At 48.1% G+C, this 19,192-nt stretch overlaps 1 protein-coding gene across 1 annotated transcript in view; it reads right to left on the reverse strand.

Moving 5' to 3' along the window:
* The window catches only part of LOC131288101 (uncharacterized), a 38,304-nt gene extending 22,942 nt beyond the window's left edge, over positions 1-15,362 (reverse strand). Inside the window, exons 1-2 of the mRNA XM_058317211.1 lie at positions 15,068-15,362; positions 14,405-14,989 (exon numbers count right to left, since the gene is read on the reverse strand). Coding sequence (XP_058173194.1) covers positions 14,405-14,989; positions 15,068-15,362 — 880 coding nt within the window. The remainder of the gene's footprint in view (positions 1-14,404; positions 14,990-15,067) is intronic.
* Between the last annotated feature and the right edge of the window lie 3,830 nt (positions 15,363-19,192).

Below are 19,192 nucleotides of genomic sequence, written 5' to 3' on the forward strand. Positions count from 1 at the left end.
GGTGTGTAAAAGCGGGGGCAACTTGAGGTTTACAGCAAGGTAGCTCGATTGGTCGTTGGTATTGTCGTATTTTTGAAAGTCACCAGGATCCGCAGAAGCGGAGGTTTATTTTATCATTTATCCGAAAAGCGAGGAAAGTTCGGGAGTAATTGAGCCGTGAATCGCGCGCATCTGCTTGGGAAATGGATGCTCATGGCTGGGAGAGTGTGTGTTTTTCTTGCCGCTTTCCACGGAATCCATGTCAATGTTCCAATAAAGCTTTAATGCGAACGTCTCAAAGAAACCTCTCAAATTGGAAAACCCTTTCCAACAATCATCAAGTTTCCGTCGGAGAGCCGTTTTAAATGCTGGGAACTGCTTTCTGCTTCACTGATACGATCAACTCGCTCGTTGTACGAAGAAAGAAAATACATTATAACTGAGGCTGACACGAAACGACACGAATTTACCCGGTGCCTTGCCGACGCCATTTAACTCCAAAATTAGCTCCTCCGTTTCGCCGACGTCACAAGCACAAACCTGCTTCTGCACTTTCTGCAGCCGACCCCCCTGGCCTGGTCCGTGGGCGTGAATCGGCGCGGGGTAAATTATAAGGGAAATTTGTTGTTAAATTATCTGCGACCATCTCAAGCGAGACCCCATTTTCCCGCCCCTTTCGCCGGAGCGTGGCAAAAAACGTGACAACCCCCGATGTGTTTCACCTTAATTTGGGGATGGGGGGAAAAAAAGAAAAGCTCACCCTTGCTGGAGGGCAAGTTCGGTGGCCTCCGCCGGTCGGTGGATTTGCGTCATTTTGCCGACCACCGGTGGAAATCATACGCGAGCCGGAAACCGTAACCGCAAGCTCGATTCCGACGGAAGGACATAGAAGAAAAGAAAAAAAAGGCAAACGGAAAAGCGTACGACGTACTAAGGAAAACCAACCACCCGCTAGCCGGAGAGCGTACCACTTTTGAAAGGCGATTTATTTCCAGCGCTCGAAGGAGCACGCTTTTCCACACGCACACCGTAATACAGCTAAATAATAATGCTTAATCTTATTAATATCTGGTCGGGAGATTAGATTTTATGCTCGGCCTGTTGTCGATGCGATTATGCTCGAGTGCGGCTGGAGAGCGAGCGCTAGTTTCCCTCCCCCCCCGTCTCCCAAAAGAACCGCTCGGCTTTTTTCTTTGCCGTTTCTTTCACTTCGCGTCGCGAACCGAATCTAAATGGGAAATTATGCCACCGCCAACCTCGAAACCGGTCGTGGGAGTTCGGTGTCGTGTGGCCATATCACACAAGACATTTGCGATTGACCACAAATGGGAAGGAAATGTTTCGGCGCACCCATTTCCCACCCGAGGAAAATTCCGCTCCGCCACCCTGGGGGGTGGTGAACGAAAATTTATCGTGGGTAAGTTCCTCGAGCTCGGGCGTGATTTTTGCAATTCGACACCGAACCCACAAAAGGAAAGGAAAGAAAAGGGCCAACAAATAGGTGGAGCGTTCTGAAAACACACACACACACACCCGACGCTGTTCGCACTAAATATAGGATTAATGACGAAAGTGTGTCGCAATGTCGTCGGTCCAGCGTTTTTTTCTTTCTTTTTCCGTGCTTCGCTTTGGGGTGGATACTATTTTCGGTACGAATGACATGTTGTGTCTTGGCCCCCCCTGTTCGAGTGGTTTCCTCCTCTGCCCTCCCCACTTCGTTCCTGAATATTTAGCGCCGCATTTTCGGTATCCGATTGACGTAGACTCATTTCGGCCGGAGATGGTTTGAGCAGAGATTGTGCACGGTTTACGACCGTGGAGGGTTATGTTTTCTTGAATTCTTGCTTCCGAAACGATCAAGAATTGCGTGAGTTTTTGCTTCCGCGTTTCTCTTGAACAACCTGCCTTTCTATCGTCCTCAATCGGATGTATCGCCACCATAATCAGATCGTAACCGGCGAATCAGGGGATGGACAATCAATGGTCGTCCAATTCCCCCGAGAGGAGAGAACCGGTTGCGGACGCCACCGAAGCCGGCCACAGCGAATCAATCACCGAACGTCCGGTTCAGCGACCCGAAACGACCATGTCCGGTTACGGACACGAGGACGATGGCACCAAACCGCAAACCACCGGAGGCCACCTGTGGGAGGTGGAAAGCGTGAGCGACCAATCAATCGGATCGCCTCCCATCGGAGGCAGACAATGTTCCACCACCGGACATTGTATGTCGCACAAACCGCAACCGGTTCGGATGCAAGTGTAAAATCAACCCTGGGCACCTGGGGTGGGATGGTGTTTCCTTGGAAAATTATGTCCAGCCATCCGGGACTGCAGCAGGCTATTCGAGCGGAACAAGCTTCAAGGGAACAACGTGACCGCGAGGAATTGATGCAGCTTCTTCTCTCGATGTCTCGGTGTTTTATGGGCTCGAGTTTCACAGATTCGAATCCAGGAATGAAACAAAGTAATGAGTCTTACATAATGTTGGAATAGAGATGTATAAAGTATAGAGTTGTGTAAATCTGACTCAGATTCATGAATCGGAATGAATCTCTGATTTCGTCGAGAGATTTGCGTGAATCCTGAAGACACACCAACGCCTATGCAAGAATCGGGGAGATTCGTGACAGATCCATGAAAGATTCAAGAAGATTCATTATGGTTTCGAAAGATTCATTAAGCTTTGTAGATTCGAATCCGCAAAGATTCATGAATCCATCTGAATGAATCTTAGGTGAAAGATTCATATGATTCAATCTCGCAAAAAGATTCATGAAACACAACACTAATAAAGTAGTGATGTGCGAAATTAGTGAAAATGAATGATTGAGTTAAATCTTACTAATGAATGATTGATTGAAATCCTAAAGGATAGTTTTTGTTACTAATTTTTATTTGAATCCTTAACTGGGATTCGAATCCCAAAAGAATGAACGAGTGGGTAAAAGTGTTGCTAGTCGTCATAGAGATTCGAATCTCAAGTAGCGATTTGAATCCCAAAAGTGAGTAAAAGAGCTGCCAGTCACCATAGAATAACAAATTAGGATTCGAATCAACTTGATTTTGTGATTCGAATCCCAATTTGGGATTCGACTCTCTATGGCGACTAGCAACTCTTTTAATCACTCTTGGGATTCGAATCACTCTTGGGATCTCTATGGCGACTAGCAACTCTTTTACCCACTCGTTCATTCTTTTGGGATTCGAATCCCAGTTTAGGGATTCAAGTCTCCTCGAAGATTAATAAATCATTTTCCTCATTTTAAATCACAAAAGAGTGGCTTAAAGAGTCGAATCATCATGCTGATTGTTCGCTCTGATGAAAATCTTTAAAAAGAGTTGTTATTTTCAACACTAGTTTCAAGCATCTGATAGATTTTTGTACATAACACAACAAAGGATGGCTTTGTGCAAGCCCTCGACTGCACATTTCATTAGATAATTTAAAGGTTGTGCATACTTAACCCCATTCAAGTCGACCACATCTTAGACGCTAAGAGCGGGGTACACTAATCAGATTATAATTAAATTGTGAAGTATCTACTCCACAACCAACTTGCGAAGTGGAGTAAGTATGACTGCTCGAGTCGTTCCAATGATTTTAATTACGATAAACGATCCTTACCGAACGCGAGGTACCCCAAAGTTCCGAGAAGCCACTTTGAAACTCGTGTTCAAGGGTTTGCGGTTCAAGATAAATGTTTCCTCAGGATGTCTGCATCCTTGAAAAAAAGGTAACACACGCCGAGCGTTCGGGTCGGTTGAGGTGATAAAAATGGATGAAGTAACATATTTAACATTGCCGAAACTGGAAGTGGCGATGGGCAAATGTGTGCACACGTGCGCTCATCTATAAATATGTATTTCATCATCGGAGTCGCTCGATGCGGGTGTTGGTTGGAGTTCCTGTGAAATCGAGAACTGGCACACTTCGCTTTTTCGGCACCCGTCTCCCTCTTCCAGGGATTTTGTTTGAGTCGTTTTGACAGCTGTGTTGCGAGAAACCCGGTGCGATACCCAGCATCATTCGCTCACTCCATATATATACAATACCAGGTTATATACAATACCAGGTTCGCTTACAAAGAATGATTGGTGGTTGGAGTTTCCGGTGTAGTTGTCACTTTTCGAAACGTCAGTAGTTGCCAACCTGACCTTCCCGTACGCTTTTCACCGCAACCGGTTGAAAGGGGCAGAGACGAGAACCGAAGCACAATAAAGAAGGATGCTAACTTTTCGTAATTATCATATGCACCCTACGTTTGTATCAACTCTACCGGATGGAGCACATCATTTCCTTTTCCCCCCCGTACTATGTCATTAAATCAGTGGAAATTGGAAAGCCTTTGCGCCTCGCGTTTCTGCAATCAAGCCGGATTTCAATAAAAGTGTCAAATGAAGTGCAACACCGATCGTTGCATTTCGCAATAATTACACTCAACGGCGCAAAAACAAAAACCCACACCGACGTCCCGTGGGGTATGAAAAGATAAAAGCCGGTGAGTGTCCGTTTTTTTATTCGCTTCATATTCCCGATGTTCATATTCATCGGTGTGTAATTAAAAAAAAAGTGAGGCGTTCCTGTTCAATCACGTTGGCCAATAGTTATCGACATCCATCCGTCCGTTTGCACAATCACTGAATTATACCGTTGATGAATACCGGTTCGAGCCAATCAATACCAAACCAACCGCATGTTATGCATGTGTCGATATGAAAAGAGAAAAGGAGATCCTTTGAATCGGTGAGTTCTTTTTTTCCCCCGGTCGTTAGTGAGCGATTTTCACGAATTTTCATGGTGGCCTTGACCGGTACCGGGGAAGGTACACAAAGAAGCTGCAATAACCACGCGCCAACCATGACTATGCGTAACGCCTTTTGGCATCGAAATGTAATAAAAAAAATAGGACGCTCTAGCAGGAAACTCAAAAATACCGTTACATGACAAAAGTATAACAATGAAAGGAGTGTTTTTTACCATATAATGAAATCATTTTACCTTGAGGTCAGTTTTTCCATGTATGTCAGGATGTCTTTATTTTGTTAAGGATCGCGATTTTTATTGAAATTCCGGGAACTCTCTCAAAGGCAGACAAAAATGAGGACAATTTTCCTCAGCTTTTTGCCCTTATTAGACAAGGATTTTATCTGTCAACTTTTACTATCAAAGTAGGCTTTGACAGGTCGTTTGACATAAAAATGAAGTCCGCTCGAGTACTAACGAAAAGTTCTACAAAATGGGGTTTGCAGTTATTTGATCATTTTCTTGTTTGAATTTAGCGTATTGTTCATCCTAGAGTAATGAACAAAATCTGTTGCAAACATCAGAGCAAAAAGTAAACAAATCGCCACTTTGACACATAAATCGGTCGTGCCCGATTCCGATTTTGAGGAAGGAATGTATCTGTCAGTCGCGTATGGCAGAAAACTTCTGGGAAAATATGACAGATAAAGTCCTCGTCTAATAAGGGTGTTTGTGATGTTTTACAAAGTAAGATTCAAATGTATTTATGTACATGTGAAAATGGATTTTATGAATAAAAACTAAACCGTTTGTTTCATTAAAATTATGACATAACGAAATCAGTTTCAAATTTCAAATTCTTATAAAAATAAACAGGCCTAACGATTAACACTATTCTCACCTAAGAGTTTACCAGAACAGACAAAATGCTGTTAAATTGTGCCGTCAACATATTTAAATGTCATGGTGGAAATAGAAACGGCTCGTACAGAAGGAAAGGAAATCTGCAACGATAAAAATTAATGCCATTGTGGCAAGGAAAAGCGTTGCATGTTTTATTCAAGCGACGGATTACCTTCGCGCAGGTTCATGCCCCCGCGAGTTGCATCGTGCACCTCCGGACACAATCCCGAGCACTTGCTGGCAGAAGCAAATTGAAACGCGTTTCCCTGCTACGTGTGTGTGTGTGTGTGTTGGGACTCGTGCTAGGTCTCGTGCTTACAATCGATAAATGTCGATGTCTTTCCCTCGGGGCAATGGACGATAAAGCGAACCCCACACAACCGCGAGACCCAATGAAAAGCAAAGGGAGGAGGGGGGAGAAAGGGATTTTCCTTTTTTCCGTCGAGTGACTCCTATACATATGCACACGCTCCAGGTCCGAGTGTGGTATGTGGGTTGAGCTCGAGCTCGAACGCGAAACTCGCCCGAAAGGTGTTTTCCTCCGTTCGCTTTCCACCGTGGAAGAAAAACAGCTACCGACAAATCCGAGCTCGGGGTGAATAAGCAAAAACCCCGGCATATACCTGCCTCTCGAAACCAGTCCACCTAACCAAGCAGGCTCCGGCAAGTTGTTTTTCCGGGCCTCGGAAGTCCTCGGGAAGCGTTGTTGGAAAACTTTCCCCGGACTCGCACTCGCACACGATTGATCGTTTTTGGCAAGCGCGTATGAATGGACTGGAAACCCTGCGAACCCTCGCGAACTCCATCCCCCCCCCACCCCATTGTTCCCCCTCGAACCGCGTACCTTTACGCTTTTCCTTCCTAGTCGCATGCGAGGGTGGCTCCAGACAGATTGCGATAACAAACGCACACACACACACTCACACGCAGAGGCTAAAGTTGGCATGGTTTCGACGGCTGGAGCTCAACACATTTCCCGGCCGCGAGCAGGCGGAAAATCTGGGCACCGTCCAGATTATTGTTGAAGTGGAAGCGAACCGTAAGCCAATGTCGACGAACAAATCTGGAACGCGACGAAATCGGGAACGTGCGCTAAACTACCCGGCGCGACCGAGGGGGTTTTTCTCGCATTTTCCCAAGCGGGGGGAGGGGTGCAAATCAATGCATCAACAGTCGCGAGCACCAAGTGCTAAAACCGGTTGCTAAAACGAATTGCACATTGCGAATTGGCGAACGCTATTTTATTGCGCGCAGACGGAGTTATTGGTATTTTATACAAAATGGTCGGCTCGAACGGGGCGGGTGTGGGCGGAGATGGAAAGCATGTGCACAGCTGCTTGTTTGCGACAAATTGCATCCCCCTCGACCCACTACCGGCGTGGGTGGACGAAAGTGCACTGAAGTTGACAAACTGCCTGCCTTTGCCCGAGGCCAGCCCTTCGTACAGTTTTCGTCGAGTTGCGCCCATCATCTTCCAGTAGGCGAGTGCATGTGTGTGTGTGTGTAGCCATTCAGTGGCAAGTCATTTTTATGACAGACCGCTTCCGGTTCGCGAGGCGAACGGAAAAGCAAACACAGACACATTATGCCACCCACAGCCGTGGATGGACGGGGGAGTGCCGGTTCTGCCACCCACTTTCCCCGCGGAAACTTGACCTGCAAAGGCACACACACACATATGCCTATAGTGCCCGATCGGAAGCTGATGAATAACGGCCTAAGAAAATGTGCATCATTCGGTGAAAGGAACGTCTTGTAAGTGAGTTGGTGGGTGAGAGGGGGGTTGGAAGGGGGGGGGGGGTCATATGGCTGAGATTTATAATTTCGAGTGGGCGGATTTTAAGTACCATTTTTATTTCGACTCCTGCACATTAGTCGTTGCGGGGTGGACACCGAATTCATTCGAGCAATAATATTTATTGCAACATTTTCCTCCGAACACTTCACGTCATGATGTTGGTAAGCATAGGGCCGTTTTTTTTTGGACGTCATTTCTAAGGGATGATTTATGGCAGACGACTTTGCAATAAAACGAGAAGAGAGAAATGAGAGCCAACTTGAGTGGAAAATAAATTGAAAGCCGTTTTGGAAACGCACTCCATAAAAATCGTTTTATCTTACTGTCGACATTTTACGGATCGCATGTTCGAGTGTTGTTGTTGATAGTGAACACACTTGGACACGTGTGAAATATCCGATCCGACGCTTATGTGTTCATCTCAGCCGAACAGGTCAACAGCGTTTGTCCACGAGCAGGTTTGGGAACATTGTTTCAAACGACTCGAGTTAAGTCCAAGACGTGAGATTAAGGTTACCTTCACTGTCAACGCGATCAGATGGCTTTTCCCTAACCATACACACACACACGCACACACATACAGACCGTCTACCCCCTTCACTGTGCTCGGATCGCTTTCATTACCATCGTTTCCAGTCATCGACGGCATTAGGCAGCATCCTCCGTTTTCCTTCCCTCGTTCGAATGCCCATGATGGGCTGGCATCATGAAAAGTGACCTGTTCACTTATCACCTTCTCCTCCCCACTTTCTTCCTTCTCTCCAGCCTGACTCCCTTGTAACAGAAACCATTTGACGTAACTTTCTCGCGTGGCATTTTCGTGAAACCGGCAATATATATATATATATCCATTCGGCTTCGGCATACCGTATTTTCTCCGGCGTTATCCTTTTCTAGCGACAAACCATATTGGTGTGTGCGAATGTGTCTGTGTGTGTGTGTGTGTGTGTGTGGAATGTAATGAAAGTTGGCGTGGGCCATAAATTTTCACCGATAGCAGAAAAAGCCCCGGGACGGGACACGCAGTAGTTTTCTAGCCACGTCCGGGAAAGGCCTCTGCCACTTGTCCGAATTTTTATCGTCCTGTCAACCGGCGCCTGGCACAAACACACACACACACACACACACACACGTGGGGGTAAACAAATGAACCGGACGGAAGCCACCCACATATGATATCAAGCGGAGGATACCGGGACCAGATGTGTATGTGTGTGGACCCAATTTTCGTGAACCTTTCCCTAATGACAAGAAAAAGATAGAGCAAGGCGGGAAAGCGTTCCTGGAGCAAGGGTTTGAGGTAGAGACTGGTAGGCTTTATTGTTTACCTTCTGTCTGCGGAGTTGAAAGAAACTTGAATGTTTTGGCCTCTTGTTTTTTTTTCTTGTAACGTATCCTTGGAGCAATAATTGCCTAGACATTACAAACAAAATCGAGGAAAGCGCATCTTTGTGACAGAAAATCGCAAAACAATCGCCACGGAACCGACCGACTTTCCTTCGGCTTCAATCAATCATCTTCAATTACATTAGCCAAAGCCAGGTGGAAAATCCCCGGCAGATCGGTGGTAAGTCTTTGCAATAAATTCATACCAGCCCCGGGTCCGTTGTTAGGCTCGTGGAAAACGGGAAACCTTTTTCTCTCTCACTACCACCACAGCAGCAGCAGCTTCCTAACTCATCTACCCCATTATCCTTAATTAACCGTCGTCGTCGTCGTCTTCGTGGTCGTCGTTTGCTAATCTCAGTCCCCGCCTCCCCTGGGGTTGGCCTCGCCAGATGGCGCTGCTCGGGAAACTGCCGGGAAGCCGGGGTGGATGCCGCAAGGGTTTTGGCTGCTAAGCCCATGGGGAAGGATTATGGAATTAATATTTTAATCAAGATTGATATGTTTCCAGCTTTCGATCGCATTCTAAAATGTTAACCGCGCGAAGGCGAGCACGTGGAAAATACGGTGAAGTTTTCCCCCCTTAGTGGCTCGAGAATGGAAATCAAGGGATTCGGTCGAGTCGAGCGTTTCCCGAAATAGCCCCGGCTGACTAGCAGGTTTAAGCTGGACAACGTTTAATGAAAACAATTATCGTAATAATCTGTACACACAGAAAAATTACAATACGGTAGGATTTTCAAATCACACCATGATATTTTTATTACCGAACGGAAATTTATGGAAAACCACAGAGATTAGTCTCCCGGTTTAATTTTGGTCCACCTCATAATTTGATTAGACAATTGGTGATATCATGAACATTGTTTCGGGTAATCCTTCAGTTTCATTATCTCAAACGGGAAAGTTATAAATTCCTTCAGCCAGATGAAGTTACTTAAGCGTTTCTACACAGGCTAGTTCTACTACGGCTTTCAGTTTCCAACAGTTACCCGAATGTGGCAACTCCCGTTTCCTCGACGAACTTGTGCATAAGTGGAAAACAGCGGTTCTCGCTTTCGCGGTATGGAAAAACTTGACAGTGTCGTACTCTCGGCGCGTTTGACGTGCGACCTTTTATCGCACCGTACGCTGGTGGAAACTTTCCCCCCCGGGAAAAGTTGTCCCTCAACATGTGCGGGCGAACGCTAGCGCAGCCGACCCTGGGCAGGAATTTCCTTGGGCGCGAGTTTCGGATACTCTTACTAATTTCGGTCCCGGTTGGGGGAAACTAGTGCCCGAGAAAATGCACTCCACATTTTGCGAGATTCCGGACAAGGCCACAAAGTTTTCCCCCCACAGTTTCTGACAAAGCTGGTTGGATGAGCTAATAATTTGCCGAACTCTGGGAAAGTTTAACGTGTCGGAATGTGAAGCGTTGGCACATTATCGTGGGGGGTTTTCCCGCTGCCTTATCGCGCGCACGTGATGTAATTTGGAAAATGGCTTAAATAACGGCATTCTGCAGCTTCTGAGAAAAGACTGCTTTAAACATTTGTCGTCATCGGAAAACCTATTCATTGTGCATATAATTTGTTTGATGCTCCATTTCCGGAATCGAGGAAAATTCGTATCGCAAGAAGAAATAGACATCATTTTCCCGGTAAACTACTCGGAATCAAATGATACTTTATTTCTCCTGCCATGAAATCGAATACGTCGGAACCATAAACAGGAAGGAAGCGGGATCACACGCACACAACGATAATAGAATGGAGAAAAAAATGACAGGTCATGTCAGTGTATGCCGGATATGTATCTCATGCAAACGCAAGACGTTGCTTTTATCTTGCGTAGCGGGGAAAAAGCATAAAAAAGCGCCCGCTTTTACAGGTGTTCGATAAAACCTCCCACAAATGTGCCGATCTGTTAGTGTGTGTGTATCTGTGGGCTTCTCAGAATCGCTCGTGCCGATCTTTTTTTTCCACCTCTCCGTTACAGTTGCTGCTAGATGAGGCGTTTTATGAATATTGTTACCCACCCGCATTAGCACAGTCCCGTCTCTCATTTTTCACGGGAAGAAAACCCCCCGGAAAACCGGCCGACCCTGGACAATAGAGAATGGCCCTCGGGTTGGCGAGGTGGACCAAGGAAAGAGGAAGCAATTCCCATCAGAGAGTTCCGCATTTCCGCACCCTCCCCCCCATCCGCTACCATCCCCACCAGTAGGCGTTTTCCCGATGTTTTCCTTTGTTTCGGCCGTGTGACAAGCATCACCGACAGATAGAAGGAAATTGCGCAACAGGTGAGCGTTTTCCGCTTTTCCCCGGCGTAGCTGCCACTCGCTTTATGGGCACTCCCGGTTGCTGCTCCCCGGTTTTGTGCGATGGTATGCGTGCGCTAAGGGCTATCGCACCGGGAATTGGTGAATTCGGCAAGGCCAAATAATGCAAATCATCCTGCTCCTGCTGGGAATGTGTGTGAATTTGCCGAAACGATGCTGCCTCGAAGGTTCGACGACGACTCGCACCAAAGGTTAGGTTATGCTCACCACACCAAACAATGAACGAGGAATAAAATGATGAGCGCTAAACCACGGGACGAGCAGCGGGAAGTAATTCCTCCTAGAAATGTAGGAATTATCTAGATCTAGTTCTCTCTCTCTCTCTCCTTCTCACTCATTCCACGGGCTAACCCTCCTGGTGAGCGATGCTATCGTGACGAAGATTATCGGAAAATGATATGTGAAAGGCATCACAGGTACGCCATTAGGGAAAATTGACAATTTGGAGCGTAAAGACGCACAGCTTGGTTCCTCCTAATGTTTTCGTTTCCTTCAGAGAGCACACAAATAAAAAGGAACGCTTAACTATTTCCGTGGAATGGTTAAGTGTTTAACTCAGAAAAATATTGTTATCAAAATATCGATTCACATTTCTTTTGCCATTTCCTTAACCTTTGTAAATCATTTTCCCCATGAATTGAGACCGAAAGACGGTATATTATATATAGACAACCCAAGAACTTTCACTAATATCAGCAAAAACATACACAAATATGTATGATCATAAATGGCACATCAATAAAACTAACTTGGCTTAAACACAGAGGTATTATGGTGAAGGTATCGATCGATTTAGTTGAAAACTTGAGTAGCTTCTCTAAGCTTAAACTTTTTTGTACGAAATCTGCTCATCTATGCTTTTATTCTTAATTATTTTCCAACATTGACAAGTTCAATCAATGCTTGACAGACTTTCAATAATTTATTTTGAAGAAAACGACAATGTAAAGTAACTTCACTCCATCCACAGGAAAAGTAACTAGAAAGATAGCGAAGTCTTTTGACTTGAGTAATTTCTCTAAGCATAAACTAGGTTTTATGAAATCTGCTCATCTATTTATTTACTCTACGTTGTTTTCCAACATTGACAACTACAATCAATGCTTGACAGACTTTCAATAATTTATCATTAAGAAAATGACAATGTAAAGTAACTTTACTCCAGTCACAGAAGAACGAACTAGAAAGACAGCAAAGTCCAATAAGTATTCCTTGCATTGTCTCAGAAAAAGCCGCCACCACAATCAACTTTGTTCAACCACAACCGTTTATCCTAAAACACACAGGTGGAGCATGCTTTTTCCACCGGCTTACGCGGTGGGAGATTTTCCATCGAACATGAATCCCGTCACGTACGTCCAACCGGTTGTACAGCGGACACAAAAACGCCCCGCCAGTTCATCGGAATGCAGAAACCATAACGGCGTCTCATTGCTCCCGGCATGTCGCCGATAAGCCTGGATCGTGTACCGACCGAGATCTGAGGCTCCCGTAGTTGCGGGATGGCTAAACTGAACACCATTATTGCAGGTACAGGTAAGCCCGACATTATCCGCGACGCAAACGGCGTGGAATAGCGAAACAACCCCACCGCTTCTCATTGCACCGAACCGAGAATCTTTATTATCCATGTTGTCAAAAATACCCGTCCATACATTCACCCGATCCAGACCAAGAAAGAGCGCCGAACCCTAGGCAGTGTGGCATTAAATTGTTGGAAAAAGGCACCGGGCCGGGAACGTTCGCGACGTCGAGTGGATCTGGTGAATTTTCGCTAGCACGACGACGAAACAGAAAAAAGAAACGCAGCGCGAGAAAAATTGGCAAACGAAAGCCTCCGGCAGATCATTAAATGTGGAAATAAAATATCACCTCGTCCACCGAGCGCGCGCGCACACACCCACGCGCCGCCATCCGTCGTCGTGGAACGGGCCGGATGCTCTTTGGGGTATTTTCGGTTTTCCCTTTTATTTGACTGTGTGCGGGCGACAAACGAGCATGCCAATTTACGATGCCGACCACGGCTGCCTTTGACGTTGAGCACACGTCTTTCTTTGCCTTTTCCACGATCGCCCTTCGGGGCTGTGTGTGTGTGTGTGTGCATGTATAATGATCTCCAGCTGATCGGTACATAGCTGACGGAACCGTTTTCCACATGTTTGCTTTTCACAAAGTTCTCTTTTTTCTCGTTTGTGTCCGACTCCGCACTTGCGACGTGACATTCGTCGTCCCGTCGTAAAGAAAAATCGTCGGATTCGCGGCAAACGCTTGGCATTCCTCATCGGGCACTTTATCCATCCATCATCATAGAAGTCGTCGGTAAACGAGAGGGAGACGACTTGCCGTACCCTTTCTTTTTTGTCAGTTCCACCGACATCCGTCGACGTCGACGAGGATCGGGACCCTGAGTTTGGGATTAGCCACGGATTTGTGGCACGACCGTGTGATGTGACATCCCTCCGGAAGGAAGCGTCGGTGCAACAAACGGTCACCATGAACGATGGCATCCATTTTGATTTGATTGTCGTAACCATTTTTAGTACGTAATTTGATTTAATTCCCAACTCCTGCACAAACGGAATGGCGAATGAGGGAGGGCTTTTCATAAACTTGTTGGGTAACTGCACACGCTTTTCAAATTTGGCTTTCCGGAACCAGAACCAAGAGCAGATGTCTTTATCTGAATTACCAGAAACTTATCCCTGCTCTGAAGTGATCACTGGTTCGTCTTCCCCCAAAGCGTTCCGTCGTATAGAAAGAATCGTGCCGACAGCAGACTTTTCCGGAAAGTTCTTCCTTTAGCAAATAATTTCCACAGTCCCCAAATGGCAGCGTTCCCCAGAATTTGCTTAGCGACAAGAACTTGGCATTTCACCCACAGTCTCTGCACATAAGAACTTTACCTGCTTTGATGAAGATGGCCTCATGGAAAAACCCACCCGGGGATCCAAGTAGGAGTGCCAAAAAATTCGATTTGCAACGCAAAGTGGATCACTCACATCGTCAGAAGCTACTTAGACAAGGTAAACCGAGAGCAATGAAAACTTGATGCTATGTTTTAACAGTTCAAAGCGAAATTCTCAAAAGTTAATGTCAGATATTCTGACTACCAACAGTCTTTGGTATTAGGCTGGGATTTATATATTTACAGGTTCAGAACTATACACTTACAGTTTCAGAAGCTCTACAATTGAAAATCAGAGGCATTGGAGTTCCTCCCAATATACCAAGCGAATGGCTTAGAACTCATCAGGTATCAGGTACTTACCGATCTGTGGAACGTCGTACTGCCGCTGGCCGCGGGTACTGCGCAGCATCAGCTGGTTGGCGATGCCGTGTGGGATCGAGGGCAGACTGCTGCCGGCGCCGGAGTCCTGCGCCGAGTCGGCCATCATCTTGTTGCGGGCGCCGGTAGGTGACGCGCGCTTGCTGCTCGTCGCCGACCGCTGCTGCTGCTGCTGCTGCTGCTGTTGCTGCTGGCTGCCGTCTCCCGCGGCGCCACTCAGGCCGTCGTCCACCTCGCCCCCGTTGTCGTCGTCGTCCCGGTCGTCCATGCTGGATGAGCCGCCACTGGACGTGCCGCTGCCGGAGGCGGCCGATTGGCTGGCGATGCCGTACGAGGGCGCACTGACGTGGGCACCTTCACGCGAGAGTTGCTGCTGCGCCGCGCGGATGTCGAAGTTGGTTTGGACCCCGAATAGCTCCTGAAGACCCCGGGGCGGCTGGCCGACGAGGGGACCGATCGGACCGTGGCGCATCCCCGCCGACGACAGGTGCGCCGGCGGAGGACTCAGCTCTGGCAGCTCATTGCTTGTCATTCCGTGGATGATGCCCGCCGCTTCGACTCCACCGCCTCCGGAGTGACGGAGCATCCCCTCTCGGACGCTGTCGGCGGAGGTCAGGACGGCGTTGCCTCCGATGCCGTTGCTACCGCTACTGCTGCCACCTGCTGTGCCTCCTCCTCCTCCTCCGTGCGCCAGATGAGCGCCCAGCTTCTGGTGGACCGAACCCATCATGGCGCGCACGCCACCGCCCGCCCCGGGTCGCATCAGGTCGACGCTGTTCTCGGCGGCCAGCAGCTCCGACATGTCGTCCAGGTCGTCCAGGAGCTGTGCGGGCGGCGGCGGGGGCGGTGGCTTGATGTAGGCATCGCGTGCCATATGCAGCGAGTACGTACTCGAGAGCACGCTCATGTACGCCAGGATCGGTAGAATTTCTCGCATCATTTTTCACCTCTGCCACTCGCACGCACGCACGCACGCACGCACCAACGAACGTACGCACGCAACCCGTACTACACACACACACACACACACGAGCACACACCGACTTACACTCGCACACACGCGCGCGCTGTCGGGCAAATCGCTTTGACGCTCCCTCTGGGACTTCTGCGGACCTCTGGCGTGTATCTGCGCGTGGGCGAACTCCGGACTCCAGAAGCCCAAACCGACCCTGTCCCCTGTCCTCCTGTCGGTCGCGTCCGTCCGTCCGAATTCAACAGGTTCTCCGGCTCCGGCCGAGACTACAAGTTCCCGGGTTCGTGACCCGTCTCCTTCGGGATTGACGAAGATGGGCCTTCAACCTTGAGCCCTGGAATAGGCGTAGGAATGAAGCGGTTCCGACTTTGCACGGACGTTCGGTACGCTCGAAGGTCAACACCGCGGGAAGGTTCCTAGGGAGTGGATCTAATTTCGACAAGGTAAGTACTACACGCTTTCTTTCCAAAAACTTTCACTGCTTCCGCCGGGGTTGCGGGTTTCTAGGTAAGAAAGGAGGAACGCTACACTGGTGGTGACTCGGTTCGTATGGGATGCATCCCATTTGTGGGATCTCGACACGCGCTCAAGTACTCCGGACGCTTTTGCTGAGTCAAACAACGGTAGTCAGTCGGTCGGTCTCCGGAAATAGCAACGCCAACTTGTCTAACTAATTGAACACGTTCACGCTCAGCGCTCACCGCTTCTCGGCCGTCGGTAGGCAACGACTATCCTGACCCGGGCAGGTTCGTACATCACGCAACACGGACACCCCTTCCCAGCACAAGTTCCTCTAGTCACAGGTCCGGGAGGTTCTACGAACAAACTTTAGCAACTCCGCTTGGAAGAAGACACTTGTCTACTTGTTTGCTTTCCGTTCCCGAGCTCAAACAGGCTGGTGGACACCTTTCGTCGATTGGCTTTCGCACCAGCACGTACAATGTAGTTTTGTACCCACACCGCGAGACGATGGCCCGGCGCTATCCTGCGCGAGGACTTTCACCTTCCGTTTTTATGGGATTTCGTCTGATGTCGCAACTGCGAGCCTCTGCCCAACATCGCACACGAACTGCACGCCGTTGTTCACTGCCACCGCTGCGAACATCCCGCACACACTCCCACCGACCGACACACACACACACACAACACGCACACGTACACACACAGACACACGCGGAATTGTCACGGAAAGGAACGGAACACAGGCACCAACCACGGGAGCACGGGACCAGATAATTACAGATTATGTGTAAGCTGCCAAGTCGTGGCAGCGTATCCTTGCGGTATTTGTGTGTTTGTGTGCTCGTTTTTTTCCTTTTATTTACGGAATCGATCCACCAGTCCGACACTCTGTTAGTTGTGAATCGCTTGTGAATTCCTGCACTACCGTTTGTTGGGGGGAACTGTAGCTGTCTGTCGGTCTGTCTGTTCTGCTGGCAGCCGGAGAAGCGGGTCACCAGCTAGGGATTTTGGGACTTTTCCTACCCAATAACAACAACAACGAACGGGAACAACTGTAACAAACCAGCACACTTCGCACACTTCACGGGTTTGTAGTTTATCCTTGGCTTGCGCTTGAGAGGTGGCTCCCTCACTGCTGGACTGCTGCTGGAGTGGCGGTCGTCGCTGGTGCTTCCACTCTGCGCTCACCGCTGCTGGCGGTACTACGGAGTAGGGGGTAAGTGTGACCACCCTTGGAGGCCGCTTTGGCCATGACGCGCGCTTGCCGGAACCGTGAACACGCTACTAGCCTCGTCAAGGGATGGAACGCGAATGAACGGACGCGAACGTAGCTCCGTTCGGTTTTTAGCAGCTCTCATCGTCCGGCGGCTCGCGCGATTGGCGGCGACTTCCAGCTCGGGCACCGAGGCACTCACAGCCAGGGCCGTATAGCCATCCGAGTCGGAGGGAACCAAACGCGTGGTCGTTGTTTTCGGCTTTCAACACTCACCCGACGACGAACCCCCAGGGGAAAAAAAACGAACGAAACATGAGCGCCCGTTGCGTTCGGGCTCGGGAGCTTTTTCCCCCTCGCACGCGGCCAGGAATGGGTGAGGGTGAGGGTGGGTAAAGACCCGGAGTGGACTCCGAGCGTAGGCAGAAGCAAAAGCGCATACGATGTTCTCGGTGGTACGCGCCTGCGCAAAACCCGCGAGGGACAGGTCCATTCAGGAAGGTCTCGCCCGCTGGGCAACGGTTCTTTTTGCACGTGCTCCGCCGAGGGTGGGCTTGGCGGGTGGAACGGTGGGCTGGGGTGTGGCGTGTTTTTCGCGACGTTATGTCGTGTCGTCATCGTCATCGGCTGTTCTCAGCAGCACCAAGCGGGCTTCCTGTCTTCCGACGGGCCCAGACCCGGACCAGCAGGTTTCATCCCTCTCCTACTCTCTCTCCCTCTCTCCCTCTACCCTCCTCTCTATACCCACCTCCCCTCCCTTCTTCATCGTCGATGCCATGGAATTTTCCATCCCTTCGAATTCATTCGTGTACACTCAACGATGATGTTTGCTCACCGCTGCCGCTGGATGTGTTTGTACGGTGGTTTGTTTTTCCGCGCTTTCCTCCTTCCCTTTCTCCCCCTCTCCTCCTCCTCCTCCTCCTCCTCCTCGTGTGACAAAGGTGAGAACCAACTCCAAGAATGACCAACTCTTAGTTGAGAATATATTTACCAGCAAGAGGAGAAAAACACCAGGCGCCTCCATCAGGGGCCGGGTTTTTGTGTCGAAAAAACTAAAGGATCGTCTCCCGCAACAACACTTCATTAACATTTAAAGAAGATGAAACCGCGCTTCGTTGCTCAATCAAAGGGGCAAACAAAACAGTGTTTGAATATTTACGCACTTAAAAATAGATCCCAATCGTTGCAATTGCTTGAGGAAAAGCGAACGAAAGAATGGATGTGCAAAGTAAAAGTAAAAATAGACATTTTTATATCGTAAAGGGAGAAAAGGAGCCGTGGAGCGCACCGTAGCGCATCATATAAATAGCGTTTACCAATTTATGGTCACTATCTCCGGTTTAGTGTCGTTTGGCACAAACTCATTAGCCATTTTGTGGCCGGAGTGATAAAACTGAATGACGTAAACTGCGGACTGATATTGCGTACGCAAACAGTGCTTCCTCCCTCCATGTGGGACAACAATTTGTATCATCTCGATATAGTGCCGTAAATTAGCTTCTTATTCAATTATTCAATTTATGATGCGTCCTACAAGACACGGATGAATTTGAAAGGACGCATTTTCTACGTTCCAAACATTTACTGTTAACGTGTTTATATTACTGCGTCATGCTAAGTAAAACACACCCCATTTTGCTGCTTCTTACTGGAATTGAGAAATGTAATTGTTACATTTTTCTATTTCTCTTTTTCTGGTAAGCTACTTAGCGGCTTAAATTAAAACACATTGCAACCTGATGAAAAGGTTCGTAGCAAATTGACAAGAATATTTTCGTAGCAAATTTGACAAAGACGGACATGTGAGTGAACCTCGGACAACGAAGTGAAAATTCGCTGTAGCCAGCCAAAAATACCATTTTCATTTGAATATTCTTTGGCGCTGTTGGCGGGCGTGTTTTTGTTTTGTTACTGCGAGGGGATAATGCTGGCCTCCGGTTGATCCATTCTATGTTCCACACCTATCGCATCCATACCACGCGTTGGCCTTTGTTTTGCACAATTTACATTGTCCATTGTTCCGATGTTTTTGTTTTCTTCGGCGATGATGGGATATTCGAGGCATAACATGCTGGCAGAAGGGAGATGGAGTGATTTAAGGAAAATGAAACCGTACTTGTAG

This window comes from Anopheles ziemanni, chromosome 3, assembly GCF_943734765.1.
Source record: "Anopheles ziemanni chromosome 3, idAnoZiCoDA_A2_x.2, whole genome shotgun sequence".
Lineage (NCBI taxonomy): Eukaryota > Metazoa > Arthropoda > Insecta > Diptera > Culicidae > Anopheles > Anopheles ziemanni.